Source organism: Microtus oregoni, unplaced genomic scaffold, assembly GCF_018167655.1.
Source record: "Microtus oregoni isolate MIOR12 unplaced genomic scaffold, Mior012 000046F_ref0000063, whole genome shotgun sequence".
Lineage (NCBI taxonomy): Eukaryota > Metazoa > Chordata > Mammalia > Rodentia > Cricetidae > Microtus > Microtus oregoni.
This window is the reverse complement of record NW_024543220.1, coordinates 7,170,845-7,198,482: the sequence shown is the minus strand read 5'-3', so window position 1 is coordinate 7,198,482 and position 27,638 is coordinate 7,170,845. Positions and strand designations below refer to the sequence as shown.

At 35.8% G+C, this 27,638-nt stretch overlaps 1 protein-coding gene across 2 annotated transcripts in view; it reads right to left on the bottom strand.

The window, feature by feature from the left end:
• The window catches only part of Cntnap2 (contactin associated protein 2), a 2,078,180-nt gene that overhangs the window by 1,198,276 nt on the left and 852,266 nt on the right, over positions 1 to 27,638 (bottom strand). For both annotated transcript variants that reach the window (XR_005972587.1, XM_041635058.1), the window contains exons 5-8: positions 19,550 to 19,753; positions 13,051 to 13,235; positions 5,844 to 5,987; positions 3,398 to 3,662 (exon numbers count right to left, since the gene is read on the bottom strand). Coding sequence is in view for 1 of the 2 variants with exons in the window: in XM_041635058.1 (XP_041490992.1) it covers positions 3,398 to 3,662; positions 5,844 to 5,987; positions 13,051 to 13,235; positions 19,550 to 19,753 (798 nt within the window). In the remaining variant the exon portion in view is untranslated. The remainder of the gene's footprint in view (positions 1 to 3,397; positions 3,663 to 5,843; positions 5,988 to 13,050; positions 13,236 to 19,549; positions 19,754 to 27,638) is intronic.

The window sequence follows — 27,638 nt, the reverse complement described above, 5'->3', positions numbered from 1 at the left end:
ATTATTTGTTCCTAAAGCCAGAGCACAAACATGAATCCACATGTCAGTGAATACTGTGTTCATTTCCTAAAAGAAATACAGTGGAAAGATTTTCTAAAATCAACTTTGAAACTTAGAAAATATTTCCATGGAAAGATAACTCAAAATTTGAGGTCACTCAGAGTTTGCTTAAATTAACACATTGAGCATTTTGCCAAGAACTACAATGAACAAATAAGAGTCATCATGACTTGGAGGAAACGGTGCTAGGAGAATGGGAGCCATGTAGATTATTATCCTATTTGTTTTAAGAGTTACTTTAAATCAATACTCTATGACTGTATTGTAAAAGACAGAACAAAGGGAGTATAAATCACCTGGATATCTTCACCCTTACCTTGGACTATATTATTAGCTAAAATCGGAAAAAAGGTACAATCATTCAACAACAACATATGAGAAACTGTGAATTGATCTCAGTGCCTTGTTCTGTATGTGTCCAACAAAATGCTATTGGTATTATATTTAAAAATGTTTGAAACCAAAGGTATTTTGAAAATGAAGCACAAAGAATTGATATTCTCACATTGGTAATGGCAGAAGTAATGTAGTACATGTGTAGTACCTTTGTTAAACCAAACAGCAGGACTTTGGGTTCCCTTCTCAGTATTCCTGCATATGGTAAGTGATTTGTATACTTGACTGAATTTAGTAAGATGCCGATGAAATTGTATTTTGTGAAATTCATCTGTAAAAACAAGATTCAACATTTTAAGTTTTAAAATTATTTTCTTCTAGATTTTTAAATATGTGTGTTTATTTGTAATGTTATCTTCTATGTAAATTTGTATGTGAGAGTTCACATTCATATATATATATATATATATATATATATATATATAGAGAGAGAGAGAGAGAGAGTCTATAGGTCAATGTTAGGTGTAATCTTTAATTATACTCTATCTAATATTTTGAGAAAAATATCTGCCACTGTACCAGAAGTTTGCCAATTGGCCACATTTGTGGGCCAGCCAATCCTAAGGTTCCCCTTTTTCTATCTCCCCCTTCTTCTATCATTAAGAGCACAACCACCATCAAACCTAGCTTTTGTATGAGTACTTGGAATCTAATATCAGTTCTCCATGTTTTCATGGCAGACATTTTACCATTAGCTGGATGCAATGTGTTTTTAATGGCAATCTTTTTGTTCATAGGCACTCATTTTTCTAAAATGTGTGTAATTGCAATATGGCCTTCACTCTTAGTACGTGTGGAGGGAAAGTACATGTTTGAAACATTACATGGAGCTAAGAGTCAGGCTTGAAAATAATCAGACATCATATTAGTTTCCTTCAAGTTATACAATTTTTGTCTAAATTGGCAAATATTCTAAAGTCCATTTTTCAGTCTTTAAGGATAACTTTTAAGGTTAATTAGCTGAATTTAGTTTTTGTTCTGCAGATGGATATTTTTTACACACTGTTTTAGTTTGATTATTTTGTTGGTTCTTTGTCTTCTAATATTGTTTAAGTTATATAATATCTTGTAAACTCAAGTTAGACCAACTCAAACAAACAAGTTTAGTAATTGCTGTGTTGAAGATACTATTACTTCAAACACAATTATTTGGTTACATGGAAGCATATGAGCAAGTTAGTTTGCTTAGATAACGTCATGAGGGAGGACTACATACTAACACTTTTATGTGCTTAGCTTTTAGAAAAGAACCTTTAATCCTCACAGTAGATGCTTTTCAACTGTATAAATCATTTATGTATGTTTGTTTTATCTTATTCTGGGTCTCTTGATACATTATGTTTACTCTGAATCTCCCCAGCTGAGCTTACCAGAAGAAAAATTGATTTAAAAATTGGTTTATTAGTCATTTTAACTTCCCATGCAGGATAATTTAAAAAAAATCAGAATATAGACAGGGGTATCCTGGCATTTCAATAATCCACAAACAGCCCTTCAGAATAGCAATGCACTGACGTACACAGAGTATGACATTACAGATGCACTGAACGTATTGTATGGGGAGATAGGCTCTATCTTAGAGCATTTGTCTAAGATCTAGTTCATACAGTGAGTCCTGTACTTGAGAACCATTCGGGGAACAGCTCTTCCAGAAGATATGAAAGATATGAAAGCTCAAGATACAGGAAGACTATGTATGGCTTCAATACTCCAGGAGTTTGAAGCCTATGGCAGAGATGAAGAAATGAGATGAATAATGTAATTCAGTGTGTGGGTGTCCTGGTGTCTGCAAAATACTTACAGAGTAATAATATCCTATTTCAAAATGTGGCAGAAGTTGCACACCTGATTTATCTGTCATGATTTCCTTTCTTTGTAATTGACACATCTGTACTAAATGCTCAGTAAATGCTGCTTTCTTGCCCCCAACCTGTATCTGCATTGTTATTTGTAAGTTAAACGTTGCTGTTTTCTCTGTGCCCTGAATGCAATATGACCCAACCACTTCATGCTTCTGCAGCCATCATAGAATGTTCCCTCAAAGCACTAGCACAGACAAAGTCTTCTATCTCTGTTTCTTTTTGCTTGGCATTTTATACACCACAGTAACATGTAACTAATATTCCTATTTCAAGGAACAACTAGGGAAACTTGGTTAAAAATGTATCATTCTTCCAACTTGCACATAGATTTTTGGTTACTAACATTTCACTCTTCAGTGTCATCGTCCCTAAAACCATATCAATCTAAGAAAATGCTTTATCTTGTGACACCATAACAATGCTCATTTAAAATAATGCAAAATGCAGTCATGCCAACCTTCTCTCAGTTGACATATATATAAACTTAGCTATTCTGTTTTGTTTTTATCTCTTGTTTACTTTTACTTAACAACCGACAAATGTCTACAAGTGACACTTTGGATTGAGGCAGTTAACCATCATTTTAAACTGACAATTACATTAATATAATCTTATAACTAGTAGTAAAAGCTATTTGAAATCTTTTGAGGTCAAAATATACTAAGCACTGTCTTGTCATTACAAACATTGTTTACTTTTACATTTAAAATATGCATGCTGAGTTATGACTATTTCTCTACTAAATATGATGCAGTATCTAGAAGGATTAGAAGATTCACATGGTATAATTCAAAGTCAACCAACTTTCTTTCTTGCCCATACCCTAGACTCGACATATCTTTTAAACAGAGTATAGTGCAATTAAGGAAGATGGAAAGTATTGTGAGCCTTTAGTGCCAATAAAATAAATATCAAAACGAAAGGAGAAGGAAGGGGAGGAGGAAGAAAAGGAGGAGGAGGAGGAGAAGGAGGAGGAGGAGGAGGAGGAGAGAGAGAGAGAGAGAGAGAGAGAGAGAGAGAGAGAGAGAGAACAGCCTCCACTTTGGCTTTTAGAAACATATCAATCAGATTCCACTGACCTGAGGAGATGTCGATTTGGCTTGTCTTGCTCTGTGTGGTGTTGATGTGGACGCTCACTTTGCTCTCCACAAGGTCAATCTCCACATTGCCTAAGTTATCTGCAAATTGACTGAAGAGCAGAAGACCACTGGGGTTCCAAGTCCTGAACTGGAAACTGACCGAGAACAGGTCCTGATTAAGTCTGCCAGGCACCTCCAGGTAGCTTGTAGCATTGAAGAAGACTGGTACTGTGTAGGGTTCCACACAAGAGAAACTCAGATTCCCCTATAAGTAAAAAAAAAAAACATCTATGTGAGGCTACTGAATAAAAGATGGCTATACAAATATTCAAGGAGTAATGGAGCCTGTGCCAAACTTAAGGGCTAGCATCTCGACCCGATTTTGTGGATGCATGGATTTTGATGGAACTTCCTGTAGTGTTAGAAGCAATGTGCATAGCTGAACTTCTAGTACAGAGTGTAGCAATCAACACCTCTCAAAGGACTGACAGCTTATTAGCATGCTGTGATGGGGAGACCACATGATGGTCTTCTTTCATTTTGTAATCATATTTAAAGGACTTTGATGACACTTTTACCTCTATCTCACACATATATATGCATATATTATATAATGTAATATATATGCACCAGGAGGGTGTGGGTGTGAGAAGACAGGGAATCTGCGGGACTTTGAGGAAATTTCACTGAAATAACAGCTACTAATGTCTTTGAGCAAATTCTTTATAAAACATTAACTTTGTAGGGATGGTAACAAAATGTTCTACTTCATGATTTTTCCTAATGATTTCAGTCTGTGTGCATATTTTGCCACAAAATTATTCTGTGGTTGTCTACAAACAATTTACTAAAATAGTCTTGTAGATGCTTTATACTTTGTAAAATATTTTGTCTAAGCAAAGATTTTTCTAGTTTCAGCATGCTTTGTAGTTAGGGTTGCCTTAGTGATGACCCCCTGGTTGGTGCTCTGTAGTCTGAGTACCACACTTCTCAGGACTAACGGTGAACTAGAATTTTACTTTTTAAAATGAAAATAATGGAAATGTTAATCTGACACCTTGCTTTCTACATTTTTCCTCAAAGTCTCAATTTTTCAGAAGAGTGAAAGGATCCCTGTGACATTATATCCAAAGCTTACAAGCTTAAAAAGTGTGTGTGTGTGTGTGTGTGTGTGTGTGTGTGTGCAGTGTGTGTGTGAGCACTTAATATATGGACTGTGTGTGTTTGTGGGAGTGAATAGTATGAGCATGTATGTTTGTGTGTATTTGTATACATAATATGTGGTATATGAGCATATAATATAGTGTTTTGTACATAGAATATGGAGTATGTGCGCTTGTATGTATATTAATTGCTATGCTAGTGCATGTGCTTGCATGCATATGTTATATGCGTGTCTTTATGTATTATTGTATGTGGCATACATGTGTGATTAGTACGTAGTATCTTGTGTTACTATGTGATCTATGTATGTGCATGACATGTGGGTATGTAAGTGCTTGTGTAAATATGGTGAATATTGTATATATTGGCCAGCAGATACATATTATGTATGATATATATGTTCAGTGGTTTGAAGAAAAGTGACCCCCAGAGGTTCATATATTTAAATGAGATAATCACCAGAGAGTGTGACTATTTGAAAGGATTAGGAAAATTGGGAGGTGTGGCCTTGTCAGAGGAAGAGAGTTACTGGGGGTGGGCTTTGAGGTTTCAATAGCCCATGCTAGGCTCAGTCTCTGTCTCTTTTCTTCTGTCTGCAGATGAAAGATGCAGCTCTCAGCTAATGTTTCAGCACCAGCTCCCACCGAGTTCCCCACTGTGATAGTTGACTAGCCTCTGAAACTCTAAGCAGATCTACAGGAAAGGCCCATGATAAACATTTGTTATTATTTTGGGGGCTACCTAGCAGTTCACAGAGATGCCAGCTGCTGAATCATTTTCATTATTTGACCTTCTTCAGAAATCTGAAACCAGTCCCCACAGGACTCAGAAGAAATTCAGCATGAGCGTTTGTGACCCACTCTTTGGTTGCCCCCCAAAACAAAAGTTATCTTATTTAATCCATTATTTAACTATTACACTAATACTTCTCTTATATAACCTTAGATTCTTCTTTGACAATTCCATGTATTATATAATTCATTCTGGTTACCTCATCACTCTCTCCAATCTCCCTCCATCCTTGTCAGTTTGCCCTTCTTTTTATGAATCTCTGATGGACAGTTTAAAAACTCTGGGCACAAAGGGTACCTGACTCAAATTCAGTTGTGTATTCTGAGTATGTCAGATACTCATTTTTGGTCTACATCTGTTTTACACTGTGGTACTGAACCCAATCAGGGTGAAACAGGCTAGATGTTTGTTGTTATTCAATGCCCCATAAAAAAAAAAACAACAAAAGTTCATGTGAATTTTAAAATGGATCAATATTTTGGGTTCTTACCACATTTGATGGCTCTAATTTCTTCCTTCGGGCGAGATCAGTGATGTTGACGCCATTGTAGTTAACGCTTTCCATGCAACCCTTAAAATTCTTCCGATTATTGGAACTTGGCTTTCCAGAGAAAGGTATGCCTCCAAAGGTTATCTTTGAGAAAATGTAAATGTAAACGTTTATACCTTCTTATAATAAACTATGTAAAGTTGTAAATACAATCAATGTCAGGCACCTTTATCTCAGTCAAAAAAAGAGGAAACATTATATCTTGCCTACAAAATCTTTTGCTCATTACATTATGTTGTTATTGAAATGCATAATGAAATCATTAATTCCAATAATTAGATTATAACTTGACCAATAAAATCGCAAGCTTTCCTTGCAGTTTTTAAACACCAAAAGCATTTTATGAATTGCCTTGAGAGCATCTTAAAAAGATTTTATCTAGTAACTTTATTTTATCAAGGAATATTAAAACTATATATTCCTATTTATCATTCAAAGACATGTTACCAATAAATGCCTCTAGTAATCTCAAGACAACCATAACTAATATAATAAACTGATAAAAATGTAACCTAAAGCAAGGAATACTGTATTTATCCTCTGTGGGCTTTGTGAAGTCTAATGGCTGCTCAAGTCAAAGGTTCATTAGAGTTATTTCGTGTATAGAAAACAGCTGAAAAGTACCATTTGTGTATGGATCAGGGACTTTGTCGGGCACAGTGGCTGTAAGTGGGGCCGTCAAGTTTTACCCATTTTATAAATCTTGCAGACATGGATGAGACCAATCCTTCTTAATGTCCTCCTTTGGGTATTACTATTACAGTGGGTATGTTCCCCATTATGTACATCACACCACTGTCCTCCTTTGGGTATTTCTGTTATAGTTGATATGTTTCCCCCACTGTGTACTTCTCACCGGTTTCAAGTTCTGGAGACGTAATACAGATGATGCAAAATTACACGTAATCACTACTGCTCGGAGTATTCACCACTGATAGTGAATTAGTAAGTAAACGTAATGTATAATTTTAGGTATGCTTCCTTTATGTATGCAGTTAGACAATTTCTTTGAAGCAGACTTTTCCTTTACAGAGTCATCAGTTTATAATTTGAAAGCAATTGCTGAGGCCTTTTCAAGAGTGAGGGCTTTATATTTGATATAAGGCAAGGATGTGCAACATTCTAGGAGGCTCCTGAGGAAATTATGTTCCATTATTTGGTGTTATGGCATTTAAAATGCTTAATTAGTTTTAGTGAAAAAGACAAATTAATGGTGTTTTACGAAACAATGTTTTTAAAAAGGCCTCACTTAAAATAGAATTAAGTATTATTAATCATGTTCAGCTGAATATATATCACTTGCAATGAGTTCATACATGAGAGGAGAAGTTAAGAATAAAAAATCAAAACACATAGAATAAAATAACGAATCCACAAAAGGAAAAATTTAATAAAAATGATAGAAATAATTGAGAAAATATTTGAAAACCTCAGGAACCCTGACCTTGCTAGGTACTCTGAATGTGATACTAACATTGATGGCAGTAGCCACAAGGCTAAAATGAAATGCTATGTAGCTGTTTCCAGTTTCTTTGGCAATTACTTTTAGGGAACTCATAGTGATCCATCCCAAGTTTTCTTTTAAAAAAATTATTAGTAATATTATTACATGAATGTGTGTGTGTCTGTGTGTGTGTACATATCTGCATGCATGACACATATGTGGAGGTCAGAGGACAACCTGTGAAGTAGGTTCTCTCCTTCCATCACATGGGTCCAGAGTTGAACACTTTTCCTCAGACTTGGCAGAAAGAGCTTTTCTTTGCCAAGCTCTCTCACTGGCTCACAAAATCTGTTTGGTGCTGGCAACATCACATTGTGACTGTTATACTTGTTTCACATTACAGATTTGTTCTTCTGTGCACATGGTTTCTTTAATCGAGGCTTCGTCTTTCCTCTGGGAGGATGACTCAAATGCACCAGAAGCTTCTTCTGCTTTCAGTAACCAGGGATGTGTGTTCGTGGGCAATACTGTCCTGAAGCACTGCAGGTGAGGGAAGTGGGATCTAGCCCAGTTTCATTACAGAAGCAATCACATATTAGTTTGCCATTTACTTTTTCTTGTCATATCATGTCATTAATTAAATGTAGTGTTGGACCACCACATTTTTAGGTATCCTAAAATTATGCTGATAAACCCTTTTTCAATTACCAGATTAAAAATCCTATTTGGGAGTTTCTTTCTTTGGTCTCAGTAAGAATACTACCACTTTGAACTCTTATTCGCCAGTTAATTGGGTATGAAGTACTTAAACATTATAGCAGATGCTGTCAGATAACTCTAGTGTCCTTTCTCTATATCCTTTTTAGGATGGAGTAATGATTCTCTCCAGTTAGCTCTGTCATCCTCAAGTCAACATATACAGCACTTACCAACCACTGTGGGAGTCGTGCACTTACAGTATGTCATTGGTAGGATGTATGTCATCCTGAGCTCATAAAGGGGGAAGGAAGAGTTTTAAACCTATCTCTCTGCCTGCTGGTCATGATAACCATAGGAATGCAAATGTCCTTCTTGGAGTAATTTACCACCAGGTTAAAAAAATGGAAGAAAAAAGGAGATTGCACACTGAAATGGTATTTAAATTAGAGCTAATTGCAAAAGGAGATGGATCCCTTCATGTGAAAGGATAAACATGCAAGCATATGCACAAATATGTTTCCATGTACACATATGTATGTTTATATAAATCTTAACTATGGATATACACACACACACACACATATATATATATGCATATATATGTTGTTTTATCACATGATCTTTGGAGAAATATGATCTTATTTTCTTATTATATTATGGGAATATGACTTACTCATATCACACAACCAGTAAGGATCAGAAATATATTCAAACTCAGGCTTCCAGCTCTGCTTGAGGGTATATGGTTGATTTTCTCAGTGACTATAGTGTGTTGATAAGTATAAAAAGAGCAGTAAGGTCACTTCCTTTATCCCATGCAGAGATGTATTGCATAAAATTATGGCATCTCATTCAAAGTACTGTAAGTGGCATTTAAATGAAGAACAGATTAAGTCAAATATTGGATTACTGCCTTGTCCTTTAGTTTCCTTGATTTGGAAGTAAACAAAGCATATATTCTTTTCATCTCAGGCTACCATGTAGTTAGCAGTATGACTGCTGACAGTGATTTCCCCACTTCATGGTGTAATAACACCACAGAGAAGAGCAGAGGGGGGAAATTTTTGGGTCACTTTCACACACAATAGCCATGTCAACATTGTACCTTGTCAAAGGTACAAAGTAGTACATCACTTCTCTTTGCTAATGTATATTGTCGTAAATGGAGGCAGGTGTATACACCCACTCAGTACAATCTAACTCACAGCATGAAATTCATGGTGATGAGGTATTTACACTATTACAGTTAAAGAATCAGACCGGTGTATCCCTCCTTTTCCACTCAGTGAGAGCTTCTGAGAGCTTTAAACACACTCCTGCTGATCCTCGGTGCCCTTTGCCTCAGTCCACTCTGCAAGAACTGAAGTCAAGTAGTTTGAGGGGAGCAGAAGACAGTCTTTGTGAACATGAGAATAGCTCTTTTATCCTTTATACTAGAGTTTAATTCTTCAATATGAATTTTATAAAATCTGTGTTATGTTACATTTGAAGTTAATTTTACCATCTTGTGTGGTAGGAATCTACTTCCTCTGTTGATACAGCAAAGAGATATGGACAACAGTTCTGATACTGACTCTTACTTAATAGGCCCCAGAGTTCTTTAAATAATACATAAAGTATCTTTACTACATAGTATAAAATACAAAAGTAGACACAACCAATTTCACTATGACCCATGACAATAGCTGCTGTTCCCAAAAAGAAGAGTACTAGACACTAGCTTATCAATGAGAAATAATAATTCAATTCTTATTATTTTTCAGTAAATTTATGTTCCCCCCAGTACCTCTTCTGATAACTCTGTTACACTCATTTCAGCCAATAGCTGAGACTCCCAAATATGAGACTGTGTTATACACAGAACAATTTGAGACACTGTGAAATCCTAGAACTGTTGACCTCATGTAGATTGTGTTGCATGTGCATGAATATGCACAGATTTCATCAGAAACTCAATAGGGTCTGTGACCCCAAATCTCTAATTATGGTTTTTGAAAATTGGAATTATGTTTGCCAATGGCTAATGCTTCAAGATGTCTCCTTATTCTGTGATACTTCCAAGTTTATTAATGGAAGATGAATAATTCATCTGCAAGTTCTCTAACACACTAGAGCAGTAAGTCACAAGAGATGCGGTATCAACTTGCAGGAGATTCAAATTTCTTGGACTTTCATATTCTTTCACTATTAAAAGAATTATTTTAGTTTTGAGATTATAATTATATCACTTCGCCCGTCTCTCTTCTCCCTCCAAATCCTCTTATCTGTCCCATATACTTTCCTTCAAATTCACAGCTTCTATTAATAATCATTTGTTGGTGGATATTTAGTCTAAAATTTATATTTCTAAGTTAATATGTCTCCATTGACATATAGAATATATTTTATAGCTAACAATTCAGGTTCTTTTTACCAATAATTTATGATGAGCATATTTTGTATAATTAAAATTTTAAATGTAGTTGGAGGGAAATACACACACAATGTGCACATAAATTTATGTTGCCTCAAATGTAGATTTCAAGAAACATAAAGATTCATAGAAACCTCAGAGCTTGTCCCAGTGTATACTAAATCTTTCAAGGAATTACAATTCTTAGCATCTCTTGGAAACTATGTAAAACACTGCCTGTGGGGCTGGACAATCCAATATTTGGTCTTGCCCTGTTTGGTCTCACGACTTCCTGTTGGGATGAGGTTTAGAGTAAGACATCCAGTATGGAAGCTGACTAGAAAAATAACACCAGCATCAAATTAGAACCCAAATTTGAAAAAAGTATTCATGTATCCTAATTTTGTTCATTATCACAGTATTTATGAAAATTTTCAAGTGGCTATCAAATTATTAGAATGTAAGTTTTAAGTAATTTGAACAACCTAGGCTCAGAATACTTTGGAAGATTATTAAAACTCTACTAGTTCCATGAGGTAGGAAAATTTGGAAGTGTTTAGCTGAGTGACATGCCATGCTTTTTATTTTGCTTGGGTACTTGCTGCTACTGAATATGCAATGCTTTCAAATTACTCCAATTAAAAAATATTACAAAGAATTTACCCATATATACTATTAACAGATGTGATGGACTATGTTAAATGACTCTGATCATTTACTTTAAATCTAATATATCAACTTGAATGTTATAAAATTATAACATATGCATATATACACATGGGTATATATTAGGTATCAAGATGATCATTGAGTTTTTTAAAAGTCATATCTTTTCATATTTATTTACATGCGTATGTCTATTGGAATTCACATGCAACATTGTGCTTGTTGAGATTAGATGACAGCTTGTTAGAGACCACACTCTTTGCCCCTAAGCATACTGTAATTTATTCAATTTAGGATTGAATTATTTAGGGTGCCAGGCACAACAGTATGTGCCTCTACCTTCTGAGTAATCTCACTGGATCAGAGTATTTTAAAAATATTTTGTTATTTAAAAATTTAAATGTATATTAATGGTCAATTCTTTAAAATATTCCAGATTTTATTTTATTTCTTTTATGACAACTCTGTCTGATCAAATGGTTTAGTGAAAGATCTATCAGAAGTCATGAGTGTATAAATAATAATATAAACTAGAAGTGAAGATATTTTTATTCAATATACTACAAAAAACAAGTGAACCTTCCAGATATCACATACTGCATAGCCTCAGGAGTAATAGATGTCGTAATTCATTGCCAGTTTTGATGGTTGGGACTAGTGATCCCTGTGAAAATGCTTGGTACTTAGGGTGTTGGAGGTGGAAGGATACGTGGATTTCTAGTAGCTCAAACCCAGGTGCAAGCACTTAGGTCTGTTTGAGCATATTCTCCAAAGGGATTGCAGACAAGTCCAGAAGGGATGGAGAGCACCAAGAAAACTGGGCCTTTGGAACACAAGAGAATCAACGCACATATGAAGCCATAGTGACTGAGACAGTGAGCACAGGGCTAGCACAGATGCTAGAGCTGAAAGGAGAAGTAGACACATACGCCTATCCCTAATCCAGTTTCCTATTTCTTAATTTATATAATTAGAAATAATTCTATTCCTAATTAATAACCACTTGTAAATGATAATTTAGTTCTCCCAAAAGGAAGTCTCACTGTTAAAACAAATAACTTTTAAGGGTAGCTGCATGCCCAGAAGTATCTGGCCAACAGAAAATGCACTAAACAGTATCTCTGGAGGTTTCTTGTATCATAATGTCATGCCAGGGATTTCCTTTATTTTTTAAGGTTTATTTTATTTTCAACTTCTCTTATTTATTCATATATGCATTATCTCTCTTATACCCTATAGGTCCTTTGTGTGTATATTATGGCTTCCAGCTTAGTGCTTTTATAGGGTTCCTGAGTGTGCAGATGAGTGGGTCTCTGTATCTATACCTGTTTCTTGCCTTTTCTTGGACTCTTTTTCTTCTAATCATTTTGTCCTATTTCCATGTGTTATTTTTATTTTATTATTATCCCTTATAAGTCTGTTTTCTTTATATTGTTTTTAGAATATTTTATTTATTTATTCATTATTCATACAGTGTTTGCATGCTAGAAGAGGGCACCACCAATCTTATTGTAGAGGGTTGTCAGCAACCATGGGGTTACTGTGACTTGAAAGCAGTACTACTCGAAGAGTACAGTGCTCTTAACTTCTCTCTATCTCTCCAGCCCCACCTGTTTGTTTTGTAATGAGAGGAAAAGGGGGAAGGGATCTGAGGATGAAACTGGGAGAAGCAGGGGAAAAGGGAAGCCATAATCAGGATATATTCTGTGAGGAAAAAAAAGAAATTTTTAATAAAAGGGAAAATTACTCAATTAAATATATATATATATACATATTATAATATGCACTACAATTACACATATACTTTGTTAAGTAAATTTAAAGATATTTGTTTTCTATAGAGAAGGAAGGGGAATGGGCTTGAACAGATATGTAATTAATAGTAAAATGATAGTAGAATATGCATTATCTCCTCCTTTATCACAATCACACATCCTCAAGTTTACCTCATAGTCCAAGTCCAGGTAGTCAAACTCTCCATTGGTGCGGAAATGCTGCATGCTCCTGTCCAATGTCAGGTTAATGCTCCGTCCCTGGCGCTCAATGAGCACAGAGTGCCAGTGGTGATCATCCAGTAGGCTTCCTGATGTCACAGATGTGTGGCCATAGATGGGGCCAAGCTGGTTGCTTCCTGAGTAATGGAAGAAAAAGAGAAGTAAGACATTGTCCACATGACCCATCCTGCAAAGGGGCGTATCTTCCTTTTCCAATGTGAAGCCAATACACAGCTTTGTCTATTAAAGCTGGTATAGGAGAATCAGGATTTTTGCAGAAGATATAAATAAAAGCTACTGAAAGTAAGTAAATGCTTGTTCTTTTAAAAAGAGAATGCAAATGTTTTTGTACAGTGTTATGAATTCTTCTAAGTTTTGGTGGGTGGATATCTCACGGGCTCAGATGTCAGAAGTGCCATCATGTTAGCTTGATGTTCAGATGGGAAAAAGTTGGTCATTGCTCTGAGTCTGGTTGCTGACATACAAAATGTGGAGAATAATCCTTGTTTCTTCATGGATAGTGATGAAATCAAAAATATCTGGTGATAATGGTGTGTGTGTGTGTGTGTGTGTGTGTGTTTGTGTGTGCATGTGTTCTTCTATATGGTAGGGAGACCAGAAAGACAAGAAGAGAAATAGAAGAGGAATAGGTCTAAGTAGCAAGGTTGTCCTGGGTTTTATTACTGGAAACAGACTCACAGATGAAGTGTCTGAGAAGCAGGATGGTCACCTACTATAGAGAGTAGCAGTAGGTGTTTGAGTAGATATATATCTACTGCTGTCATAAATCCCAGACAGCTAATAAAACTTTGAAAGGAAACTACTTTCCAGTGAAATGGTAATGAACTCTTTTTGGCGAGGTCATAGAGCGAGCAACGTGTTTCACAAAGGTAATGTCACATCTCTATAAATCACAGTCGATTTTCAAAGGTTACTCTACGTGTTTCATTAGAGAAAAGTAAGAGAAAGTGGCTCTGAAAAAAATAAATATCTTGGGTTGGAAAAACAGTTCAATGGGTAAAAACACTTGCTGTCCAACTGGCCCCCTAATTTTGATTTCTGGGAGTCACAATATAGGAAAGATTAGACTGTTTTGATTTTCCTCTGACTTGCACACAAACACTGTGTTAGACATGTGCTTCCCTCCTCTTGCCCATGTGAAATACATTTTAAAAATTAAAATAAAAAATGTCTTTAGACACACCTCAAATATGGCATGTATGTACACTCAGGTATTTTATACATGTTTTATTTGGCTCCCATTCCCTACACTGAACCTTTCCCTTCCATCCTACAGCGTCATGTGTTACAAAGAGTTTCAAGCCCCTGAAGCCTCAAAACAAATGCCTGTTCATGATTACAGATGAAGAACATTATGAAGAATATACAAGGAAAATGAAACGCAAATTATTTTCTCCACTAAAAATAGTGTCATCTATTTCGTTCTAGATGTTTTTCCATATACAACCACTTAATTATTCATATGTATGCTGATACATATTCAGGTATATACATATTCAATGTGAAACCTTTGATATAGTGGTTCTGCTTCTTGAGGAGGCTGGATAGTCTAGCTGCTTCTTGCTGTACTGCAACGTTACCTTCTCATTGGATAAAAGAGCACATCCACGGTAGCTCACTGTAAAATTAAGATGAAATCATCCTTCACCTGACTCCGGACAGCACATTACCACACATCCAGTCTTTTTCACTGACAAGATTTTCATGTCTTTTGACCTACATCCAGGAATGGATACAAGTGAGTTGAACTACTACATTGAGACTTACAACACCATTTTTATCCTGAAATGTAGAATTCTCATTACCACATTTTACCATAGAAAATCTCACAGAGTCTGCCTATTAGCACTTCGCCCCTGTGCAAACACCTACTTTAAGAGGTTACAAGACAGTCATCCATTGGGTTCATCTGCTATCACTAGGAAGCCTATGGAAACTTTTTTCTTCTAATAGCGTTGATTGTAATTTCTTTTCCATTGGTGTTTCCAAAAGCTATTTCAAGTCTTCTATCCATGCTGGAGGAGAAGTTACTTTACACTGATTTATTTGAGGGTTCTGTGCTCATCCCTCACTGGATTTTGTTTTGTTTTTTTTTTTTTTGTTTGTTTGTTTTTTTGTTTTTCGAGACAGGGTTTCTCTGTAACTTTGGGTTCTGCTGCCATCACTGTCCAGACCCTCATTGGATTTTATGCATTTCCCATGTGTTTCTTCTCCCTAGCGCTGAAGGGTCCCTCAGTGTCATCTTGATCAGAAGTCTATCCTTATGAAGAGAATCAGTCTGTGCCATGTTGGCCAGCCTCTTAGTAGAGAACCAAGGCCACTGGCAGATTTCTCACTTTCCACAGCACCAAATCCATCTTTTTCAAGTTGTCCCAGCATCAAGCCAACTACAGAAAATGTCCCCCAAAGCTTTCTTTACAAAAGCAATAATTCCACCATTGTCTTAGATCCAGTCTCTAGGGTTTTCCATTTGTTTTTCTCTGTGACTTTGTGCACCAAGAGTTGTATTGATCTAACATACAACATGTGGTTGGTGGTTATGCTAATCTTCTGGGGTCACGACAGGAATAGTCCAGTGGTTGCCTGGATGGTAAGTAGACTATAGGCCAGGGACTCTGACTCCACATCACTCAAAGTGCCATGATGGACAGTTATATTTATAGACTATAGCTGTCTTTGAATGGCATATGGCACATCTCTATAGAATTAAAACTTGCACATATATGCTACAGTCTAAACCGGTATGCACATAAAATAATTCCATGTTTAAAATAAACTAAAATTAAACACATTTTAGTACAACTAATACATTTTCTATAAATTTTACTTTTCCTCTAAATTTTGATATTGAAATAACATTGCAATATTTGTCTTTAGACTTAATTTTTCTCATAGTGTCTTATTTTTTAATAATGCATGAGTAGAATATGAAAACTACTTCAAATATCTGAAGCTATGTGGTCAGATAATTTTCCCCCAAATATTTTTATCTGAAGAATAGGAAAAAAAAGATCCATTTTTGTCACTTACCCATAAACCCTGAAAAGACATACTTTCTAATTTGACAAAAAATATTATCTTCCATTTTAATGTTTGTTGTGCTTATAGCTCATGTGACAGAGAATTTGGTACCTTTAGTGTTTAACTTTTCTTTTCCGTGTTATCTTTTGTATTCAGTGCATACATATTTCTCTTTGCAGCTTGGAACTATAATGGAGTACTATGACTATTTTTTAATGAAAGGAATTAAAACTACAAAGAAAATTTGCATATTTCTTGGCTGATGGAGGTGGGTCTTGTATCTTATCTGTTGCTTTCATTGGTTAACTAATAAAGAAAACTGCTTGGCCTGATAGGACAGAAAATTAGGTAGGCAGGGTAAACAGAACAGGATGCTGGGAGAAAGAAGCCGAGTCAGGCAGTCACTATGATTTTCCCACCCGACACAGACGCAGGTTAAGATCTTCCCTGGTAAGACACCTTGTGGTGTTACAGGGATATTAGAAATGGGTTAGATCAATATGTAAGAGCTAGCCAATAAGAGGCTGGAACTAATGGGTCAGACAGTGTTTAAAAGAATACAGTTTCTATGTAATTATTTCTGATATAAAGCTAGCCGTGTGGGTGACCGGGTGCCAGGAACGTAGCCCACCGCTCTTATCACTACACTTGGCTTCACATACACTTTGTTTTAATGTAAAAAACAGTATTTTTGTAAATATGTGATTCAAATTTTCATCATTTTTTAATGTGGGTGATGTGTAGTCAAAACTATGTAGTTTTGACAATTTATTATTGCCTTAAAAAAACCCTAATTAAATTTATGTTCCTAGACTTGATGGCAATCCTCGAAATAAGTTCACACATCCTTAGTAATATACAGAGGCTCAAGAAAAAATAGGGTAGAGAAATCCCATTGGCAAGGACTGTCTTGAGTGTTTTAATCTTCAATTTTGTGCCTTTCTCTAGTGATACATTTGACAAATGTGTTTTTGCTATTCATTTATTGCTAAGTTATTACGTCTGTTGAATTCTTATTACAATAAATAAACTAAAACTATGGACTATACGTTGCTTTTTGAAGACTTCTATCTAGAACCTAGAATACTGAACCAAGCCAAAGAAAGAGGTGTTACTGCCTTGGACAGTCCGTGAATCTGAATATCATTGCCAATGCTGTGAACGTTTTCTTCAGCAACATGTGAGTCTCAGTTATGTGACCAGCAAGCCAGCAAGCACAGATTCTGTCTTTTTAAAAGTAATGGAAGGAAAAATCACATAAGACAACAACCCTTTGGGTTGCCTCCTTCACCCACCAATATCTCATTCCTCTGTTTTTCTTTTTAGCAACTTTTATTATTTCTTAAGTAACAAGTCTCTGAGAGTGTTTCTACAATCCTAAGAGAGTGATCATATGGTAACCTCCATATTAACAAAGTCTTTGTTCACCAGTATGTCTCTATGCCAGTTGACATCAAAGGTGAGCTACATAGCACTGATTACTTCTCTTTCTTTGGCTTCTGAGGAAATACACACTCTACTTCTCCACTCTCCAATTTCTGCTTAGTTCCCCATAGTGCATTCTCCTCTTATAATGCTGTAATTGACCCAATATAAACACTTTTTGTTTATGTGACAGGCAACTCAAATGTACTATCTTTCATCCTAAGCCCTGTAATTCCCTGTCCTCTTTTTATTTTCTATTTATGAAAATGTCACTAACTGTTCATTTTGTGCCTGAGCCCAAATCTTAGTTATTTTTTATTTTGTTTTTCTCTCTTTTTGGTCCTTTCTTTCTTTCTTTCTTTCTTCCTTCCTTCCTTCCTTTCTTTCTTTTGTGCTTCATACACAGTTCATCATGGGTCACGCAGAATTCACCACTGACATAATTTCCCAGATACATTTCTTTCTATCTCCCCTGATAATTTTCCATGGATGTCAGCACCATCCCTCCCCAGCAATGAAGATGTCTTCTCTGACTCTGTGCTGACTTAGGCATTCCTTCTCCTGTGAGAATATCAGTGCACCTACAAGTGATCATCATACAGCTGCTTATTTCTAACATCCAGAACCTGCAGCATCCTACAGAACCAGAACCGTCTCCATCCCCTGGACTTTTTCTCATTTTCAGAATTTCATACATGTATCCATTACAGTTTGTTTTTTGTTCCATAAGCATGCAAGCTCTTTGCTTGCAGTGATCCCTCCTCATGCAGTCTTCTTCTCTTGTTTTTGTGTTTTTTTCCGCCATTACTTAGATCTTATCTTGAATATTGTGGCTTTTTTTTCTAAGAGAGGGTTTTCCCTCATATTTTCTAACATTGGTCCTATGGCTTCTTTAGGCGGCATTTAAACCTGAACTCAGTATAATATATACTTACTAAGCTGATTTCCTATCACTCATAATTTGAAGTCATTTATTTTTATTTCTCTGGAGTATTTTACAAACTTAATGAGACACTCTCTTTCTGTTCTTTGTTGCATAATACCAGCTACTATAACATTGAACATAATATAAGTGTTTCAAATACCATTTTATTAAATGAGCAATATTATGGGTTGAATCTAAAGTGTTCCGCAAAGAATTGATGGTTAAAGCCTTGGTCCCAGCTGATGAAATTTAGCAATATGATTAGATGAGGATTGCTTTAAAGTCATGGATGGATCAATCGACCCACTATTGAAATAATGACTTGAGAGGTTACAAGCAGCATGGGGTAGTTCAAAGACATAAGGTACAGAAAGTGGACCACTGAGGCATCTGTCTTGTTTCTAATCTCTTCCTCTCTGTTTCTTGGCCCCCATGAGCACATTTGTTTCACCATGCCTTTCTTCCTTAGTGTTATACCTCACCAAAATCCCAGAGCTATGGATTAAGACATCTGGAATATGAACCAATACAATCTTTCCTCTTTTTTATTGATTTTTTATTGAGCTCTACATTTTTCTCTGCTCCTCTCTGCCTCTCCCCTCCCCTAAAACCCTCTACCAAGAATATTTCTTCTTTTAAATAATTTTTTCAGGTATATTGTCACAGGGATAAAAAGGTGACTAAAAGAAATAGGTATACAAATGAATACTCTACCATCATAGATGAAAATTAATTGACAATATAACACGAGATCTTATAATTATAATGTAAAAAAATATGTAGCATTTAAAATGCTTTGAATTTATTTATTTTAATAAGTGCTTTGCCTACATGCATGTATGTGCACCATGTAGATGCCTAGTGCCAAGGAAGATCAAAAGATGTCATATGATTACCCCAGTTCCAGGGATGACACTTGTGAACTAACATGTGTGGCTGGGATTTGAAACTGAGTCCCCTGTAAGAGCGGCAGGTACTCTCAATTTCTGAGTCATCTCTCCAGTTCCTCCTTTACAAATATTTTAAATATGGAAAAAATAATAGGGGATGACAACAAACCTAGGTTTAAACTGAGGACCAGCTTGGCTTTTTTCAGTTCCAACGTTATGTAATCCCCTTGCTGCCCTTCACCATGCAAGAGTACTCCTTCACTTTCCGAGGTCTTGAATTTCAAAGCAATGACATCTTTGAGTGTTTTCATCTTCTTGTTTCTGAAGCGGTACGGTAACACAACATGGCCATCAAAGTTGATAACATCAGCCCCTGAGAGGAGAGAGAAATACCTCATTAGTCTGGTAGCTTTAGATGAGGATCCACTTCCAGCTGGTGCCTGCTCAGGAAAGTGGGAGTTAGTGAGTGCTTTCCTGAAAAATATATATCCCAGTGTTGTCCTAAAGTGGATTGGCTGGAGAGTTTTTGATAAGAATGATCATAACAATATCTATCAATAGAGAATTTTATTTCAATTGCTATATTAACAATAAAAACTCAGTGAATATGAATATGATTGAAATTTTTACTTGGAAATGTATAGTTTATGGGAAAAAGCAAAGAAAATTTAATTGATCTTTTGATAGCTTCATACAACATGTTTTGATGATATTCACCTCACCACCCAATTCCTTCAGGTCCAACCCCATTCTTTACCTATAAGACTTTGTATCTCTACTTTTAAAAAATTCATCAAGGTCGGCTAATTACACTTTAGGCACTCTTTTCCAATATGACCTCTTTGGTAGCTTCGGATATCTGTCCCAGACTCCATATTGGCCCCTTGCCTTTGGAGTGGGGAAATTTGGTACAAATGATTTAGGCTCCAATGATTAAACTCAGATATCCTGAGTTACCATTTCTGAGCTAGAAAACAACTATCCAGTCGTACTGTGACTGACTGGAGGACCTCTAATTTGAATGTAGAGGTCCCATTGACATTTTCAGAATTGAGTGAGAATGCAGATTGTGTATTATGTTTGCTCCATCATTGTTGCTCCTTTCCACAGTCATTTAGTCACTTGTTCAGTGAGCAAGGGATGTGTATTATCCATGCCTAGGCGGTGGGTTTCCAGATGGTGGAATGACACTAGGAGAATTAGCAAAATATACATCAAATATTTCTACAGCCAGCATGGGAGTTGCTATTTTTAGATATGTATTGTGAAGATACTTTCAAAATCCTGAGTCTGTTACCTTTTCATTTTTATATTTCAGAAAATTTGGTCAAACTGGATTGTTCTAGTAGCTGAAAAGCGCAGTTCTGGACAAAGTCAGCCTTGAGGCTACGAGAGTTCTTCCTAAAACACTCCCACGTGAAGACAGTTGGGGAAATAACAGGGAGTTGAAAGCTCACTGGAGAAATGTTTTCTCATTTTATGTTCTGATTTTCTAGCATGTGCTTAGTTCCAGTACTACGGGGAGCAGTTTGACTTGTGGTAAGCAGAGTGAACCATTTGACCAGCTTTGTCCCCATCATGAGGGATACTCTTACCATCCAGCCCTTTTTGATTACCACCTGTAAAGCATTTGTTCTCTATAGAGTGAACAGCAGCAACTGTTTCTAACATTATCTAAGGCTAAAGGTAAGTTTTCCATAAACTCGTCAATAATTTTCACATGCTTTAAAAGCACGGAGGTGATGATCTCAAATTTATGCCTTTAAATCAAAGTTGAAACAATGCTGTTTTCAAAAGTTGAGAGAGGAGCTTAGTAGATGCTTCAGTTAGTAAAGCGCTAGTTATGGAAGCACATGGACAGCTAGGGGTGGTGGGGCTAGCTTGTAATGTCAGCCCAGGCTGGGTAAAGACAGGAGAAGCCCCAAAGCTTACTCTTCAGCCAATCTTGCTGAATCTATAAACTTCAGGTTCACTAATATCCTGTCTCCAAAACCTAAGGATGAGACAGGAAAATTCATGACTTTAGCCTCTTACTTTCACAGGCACAAATACACACACGCACATATATCAGAACGTCAACACACATTCATATCGCAAACAAATACGTTCTTAAAGGCATATTCCTTAACTGAAAGCTTCAAGAGGCAAACTTAAGCATGTGCCCTGCGTTTTTGTATAATCAGCGCTGTTTTCCATAAAGAGCCCTTCATAATCATTAGACTCCTGCTCTCACCAACCGCATCAGAGTTTATATTAATACAGAGGGTGGGGGAACAATCATTAAGTCTTGGCTCCTGTTCACACTGTAAAGCCAATTAAACTAGATCTTAATCATCTATCCTGTCATAGCTGAACTCCAGTGGCAACATCTTCATCATCCATGATGAGAGATAAAGGCAGGAAAAAACAGCACCCGATATTCTATTCAGATCTCAGGTTGTATTTATAAGCCCACAGTTGGGAGAAATTGGGAGAAATTCGTTTTTTTTTTTTCTTGAAAAGTGGATAAATAAAAAACCTGAGAAGGGAGTCAGTTATGACCTCTGGAGAGTAATTTCCCCCCAACTTCCTATGAGTGGCAATTGAATAATAGAGCCATCGTTGTTTTATATGCCTTCTATATATATTAATTGTGTCATATAATGCTTCTCATTCAGATTCCAGGAAGTAAATGTCCCTTCAGCCTAGATAAAGGCAAGAAATCTCTACTTTTATATGTTTATATAAGTAGAAATTTGTATGCAGTGCCAGGAACAGATTTGTACAAATGTGGATACTTTCCTGCCTCACACTTAGAACAATGGGAAGGTGTGACAGAGGAAATGGGTGTGGTTTATTGCCTCTAGACAGTCCTATAATATTGATGAAAATCATGAAGAGAAGTTATTCACGTTGCCCACTCTCATTTTACCCATGATAAATCCTTAGTGGTGGGCTGAAAAACTGATAAAATGATCTTCAAGCCAGACCTCCTACATTACAAAGTCAAATCTGTTCCTCTATGAATAGCTTAAATTCTTTTGAAATATCCACATACTCTCTTGTGACGGTGAGTGGAGAGCTAGTTTGGAAATGATAAAACTCCCTGAAACGATCTGTGTATTATAATTTATACTTAAACACCTATCATAATCCTTTAAAAGAGTTTGGGATATTGTACAATAATGCAAATAACACCCACCACAGATTAGTTCTATTTCCTATGAAAAATAAATTTAAATTTCACTTCAAGTCTAATAATATGTTGTGCTTATTTTAGGACAAGCTAATTTTTTTCTATGATTTTGATTACTTATCACTCCCTAAAATTAAGAATTCTCTGCAGTGATTAAATATGTGTGGTTGAACTGTTTAAGCAATCTGAACAACAATAATGGCTATTCAAAAGTGAATGCCAAATCATAGTGTTTCCACAATTTTGCTTCTAACAATAACTCAGGGAGCTGGGAGTGTGCCCAACTCATCAAATCCTTGTGCGATGAGGCCGTTCTTGTTTTGTTAATTGGGCTGAGGCTTTTTAGTCTCTGAATTTGTATAAGATGTTCTGGAGAATTTTTATCATGTAAGCACTGGAATATTATTTTAACATACTTTTGATATATTTCTACCAAAACATGTTCATTGTTTCAAAATTTCTTAACACATATTAAAAGTAGAATGTAAATCCTATAAATTATTTTTACAGGTAATGTTAATAATCAGTAAGTTTGCTCAAATGTTCGATTTTTTTTTAATTGAGAAAAGGAAAAAAAAGTTTCCCCCTCCTCCCAACCTCCCATTTCCCTCCCCCTCCTCCCACCGTTCTCCCCCTCCTCCCACCATTCTCCCCCTCCCCCTACTCCTCTCCCCCTCCCTCTCCAGTCCAAAGAGCAGTCAGGGTTCCCTGCCCTGTGGAAAGTCCAAGGTCCTCCCCCATCCGTCCAGGTCTAGGAAGGTGAACATCCAAACTGGTTAGGCTCCCACAAAGCCAGAACATGAAGTAGGATCAAAACCCCGTGCCATTGTCCTTGGCTTCTCATCATCCCTCATTGTTCACCATGTTCAGAGAGTCCGGTTTTATCCCATGCTTTTTCATCTAACAAGATATGCATTTATCCAATCTAAGTATGGCATAATCTATACATTGTATATTTACATGACTGTAATCTATGAATGAAAATTGAATATAGTATAAAATGATATAGGTTGTTGCATGTACTCTAGAATATATAGCATTATATAAAGTATATAAATATACACTATGTTTATATGTATTAATATATAACAATATTTGTGTGTGAAAAAATTATATATATAATCATACTAGAATTCATAATATATAAATACCAAGTCACTTCAAACATCTGAAATAAATTTCTAAACTAAGATTTAAAAATATAAGATGTAATTTCACTAGAATATCAAATTTTGCATAAAGACACATCCCTATATTTTCAAATCATGTGTCAATATTTATAAATGTTGATCTACTTCATGAAATAATATGAAGGACATTTTCATTCTCACTACCCTTTCATATTTATTCCTTGTGTATGTATAGGTGTGAAAGTCCACTTGGTTTGTGTGTGTGTGTTTGTGTGTGTGTGGTGTATGCACACAGGAGTGTGTAGATGTGTGTGCTTGTGTACATGCAGAAACTAGAGGAGCATATTGCGTGCTCTTCTCTTTAACTCTTGGCTTTGTTTCCTTGAGACAGGGCATCTCAATGACCTTGGAGTTAAGCTAGCAAAAAGCAAACGTCTGGAATCGGGTTTTTTCTAACTAGTCTTATAAGAACTTCGGGGGTAGAAAAATCATTGCTGATCAATGTTCAAAAAAGATTTGTTGAGTATCTGGCATGTTGTCATTTACATTTTAGTAAACTAGTATCATAAAAACTTTTGTTAAATTTAGCCTAAAATTAAAGGACTGGATTGGATGACATTTCTAAAATCACCTTTTTCTTCTTTAATGGACTATTATAAGTAGACATATAGCTGCGATCATCAGATAAGTCCCAATCATCAGGAAAGTCTTTGATAATTGTGGATAAGTTTTAGTGTTATGATTGTGGGTAGGAATTAACTAGAGTAGACATGAACTCTGATGGAATCTATCTCTTGATTTTTTTCATGTGTTTGAAGCTTATTACATTTTTCTTTTTTTTTTCTTATTACATTTTTCAAGGCTCTTTCCATTCAGTATAGTTGTGATTTAAGCCTAAAGAATTGAAGTGGGTTATTTTAATAGATCCTTTCAGTCTGACTAGATCTAGACTAGTTGGAAAGGAAACAATAAAAAAGAACTCCAACCACTTTCATGAAAACTAAAATGTAACTCTTTGTACAACTTTTCTTTGTCATTGCTTCATACCATGTCACAAAAGGACAACAATGTCAGAAGAGTTGTTATTGAAATATTTCATGAAATTTACTCATTTAAAATATATTTATCAAGACAAAGATAATTGGGCAAATATTTGGTTCCATTGTTACATTGAGCAAAGCCCATACATGAATACACTGTGTTCTAGACATCTCATTTACCCATCTATGTAAGGGACTTCTCAGCCTGCCCGTCTTTCCCCACCATACTTACTGGTCCTTGAAATCTATTTTAGTTGTCTCTGTCAATTTCCCCCATCGTCCTCATCATTTCTAGTTTTCCATACTATCTACTAAAGTAGGCCACTAAAGGTAGGCATTTGATGGTTGTAGTTCAGCTCCCATTATTACCTTGCTGTTTGTTTCAGGTTAGCTTTACTCTAAACAGCCCCAAACACACATTCTCTTTACTATGAAACAAATTGCCTGCCAAGTTTCCCTTGCCATGATGGACTAAAGTCCTCTGATTGTATTAAACAAAATAAATATTTCCTATTTCTATTAGGTTTTTATAGTCACGATAATTAAAAATTAACTAAGACAGTACATTGGTACCAGAGAAGCACGGGCCATTGTGTCAACTAAATCTGATTATGTGGATCTTGGAACTTTGGAACTGGGTGATGAGAAGAATTTAGGCAAGTTTAGAGATGCTGGCTAGAAACAGCTAAGAATGATGATAACAGGAGTTAGTTTATGAGTTAGTGGGCCTTCAGAACGTAAGAAAGCTAATGGAAATGTGGATAGTCAAGGCAAGCTTTAAGAGACTTCAGATGGTAATATGATGCCTATTGGAAATTGGATTAATAGCCATTCATGTTACATCTTGCAAAGAATTTGCCTATATTTTGCCCATGTCCTGAAGATTTGAGTGATGTTGAATTAAAAAGCATTAGATTAATTAATTCGGTCTGATAAATTTCATTTGAGCATAGAGCTCAAGCTGTTGCATGTGTATTGCTGGCTGATTTAGTCATAGTCACAATGTGAATTGGGAACAAAGTAGTTAAAAGAGCAAAATGCATGGAGTTCAGTCAAGAAAGGCCTTGAGTGAGAGCTCCTGCCACTGCCCCAGAACCCATGGGTGTTTCACTCTAGCCTCCTTGTCTTTTCATATGGACTCGATACAAGTCTATTCATGATCCTTCTGACCTTCCGTATCAGATGGGATTGCTGAGGCTTCTAACATATTGGATTGAGTGGCTACCTGGTTCTTTTCTCTCAAAAAAAAAAAGATATTATTGAATTAGTCAGCTTCCTATACTATAGCCAAATTTCTACATTCTGTTTCCCTAAATAATCTTGAACAATGAAGTAGTTTTAATCCTTCCATTCTTAGTGTTGGGTTCATGAATAATTTTGTAGAGCTGGTCTAGTGGAAGTCAGTCCCTTCAGTTTCTGCTCATCTGGAACAAACTTTATTTCTTCTAATATTTAGAAGAAAAAATGATATGAAGTGTTTTCTTAGGTGGTAAGTTTGTATTCATTTGTTTTTCTTTCTTTTTTTCAGTACTTTAAACATATTTTCCAATTTCTCTTTGTTTATAGATTTGTTTTTCATGAGTGATGGTACAAATCTAATAGGCCATTAGTTGTGTGGATTGATATTTTTCTCTTTCTGTTTTCAAGATTTTCTCATTATCCTCTATTTTTTGACAGTTTTCCTCCACTGTGCTTTGGTAAATGTGCGCTTTGGCTTGTGCTAGCTGAGGTTCTTTCAGTTGTATCCACATATCAATGTCTATTTGAAATTTGGAAAAAAAATTAAGCCTTTATTTAACTTTAATGAAATAGATTTTTAGTTTCCCTTTCTATATTTCAAATTCTTAAAATTTGTGTTTGAACATTTGATAATGGCTCATATGTTGTACAATCTTTCTCTATAATTGTAAATTTAACTCTGCATTTCTCTCTCACCTTTGTGACTCTTCTATTTTGTTGATAATCTTAATTCAATGACTTGGTCTCCAGGGACTAAGATTATTTTTTTGGTGAAATCTGATCTTCTGCAAAGGATTTCTTTTAAATCTTTCTTTTCATTGATTGGGGTTTTATTTAACATATTCCTAATTCTCTCTTTTCATGATTTATTTCTCTATCATGAATTTTGAACTCATTCCCTGCACTACCTCCCTACATTCTGGTCCTGTTTATATTTTCTCTTATAAAAATCATTGACCTGAAAATCAAAAATCAGGACAATCAAAGTATTTTTTTAAGTAGCTGATAGACTTCCTTCAAATTAGGATATGTTTCTATATAACTGTACTTCTTTCAAAGCTTTATATTTTGTGTATTTTATTGTCCTTCAACATCTGAACATCTGGTGTAATGTCCACTTATATACATTAGATGAAATTCTTTCCCAGATCTAAAAAGCATGGATGGGTGTTTTTCCTTTGTCTTGAGGACAGGTGATATCTGGGATTTCTGGTGAGCAGCCAGAACACCATAGCTGTAGGCTGAACAGGCAACATAAAATAGATTCCCCTGGTATTGGTTAGTTGTTACTATGAGTTATGGTTTCTCCCTGCTGTGCTGCAGATCTACAAAGCTTATACAGGAGCCCACTCAGTTCCTGGTACACTGATGTAGGGAACACAGGGATCTTAGCAGTCTTCAGTTCCACAGATAGTGGAGAGGATCCTTCATTAGGATTTTCTCTGGGAACATGGGCTACAAAAAGTCCCAAGGGAAGTTCAAGCTATGACCTTAGGCCTCACTCAGCCTGAAGTTTCTGTATACTGAGTTGCTTCCACCCAATTGTATGCTCCCAAGTACAATGTCATGCCAGCCTATGCCAATCTCTAAGCAAAGATAGGAAATAGCAGGAGATGTAGTACGAATTTAAATTCTAGAAGTTGGAGCGATCTAGAATGTTTACCTTCTTCACAG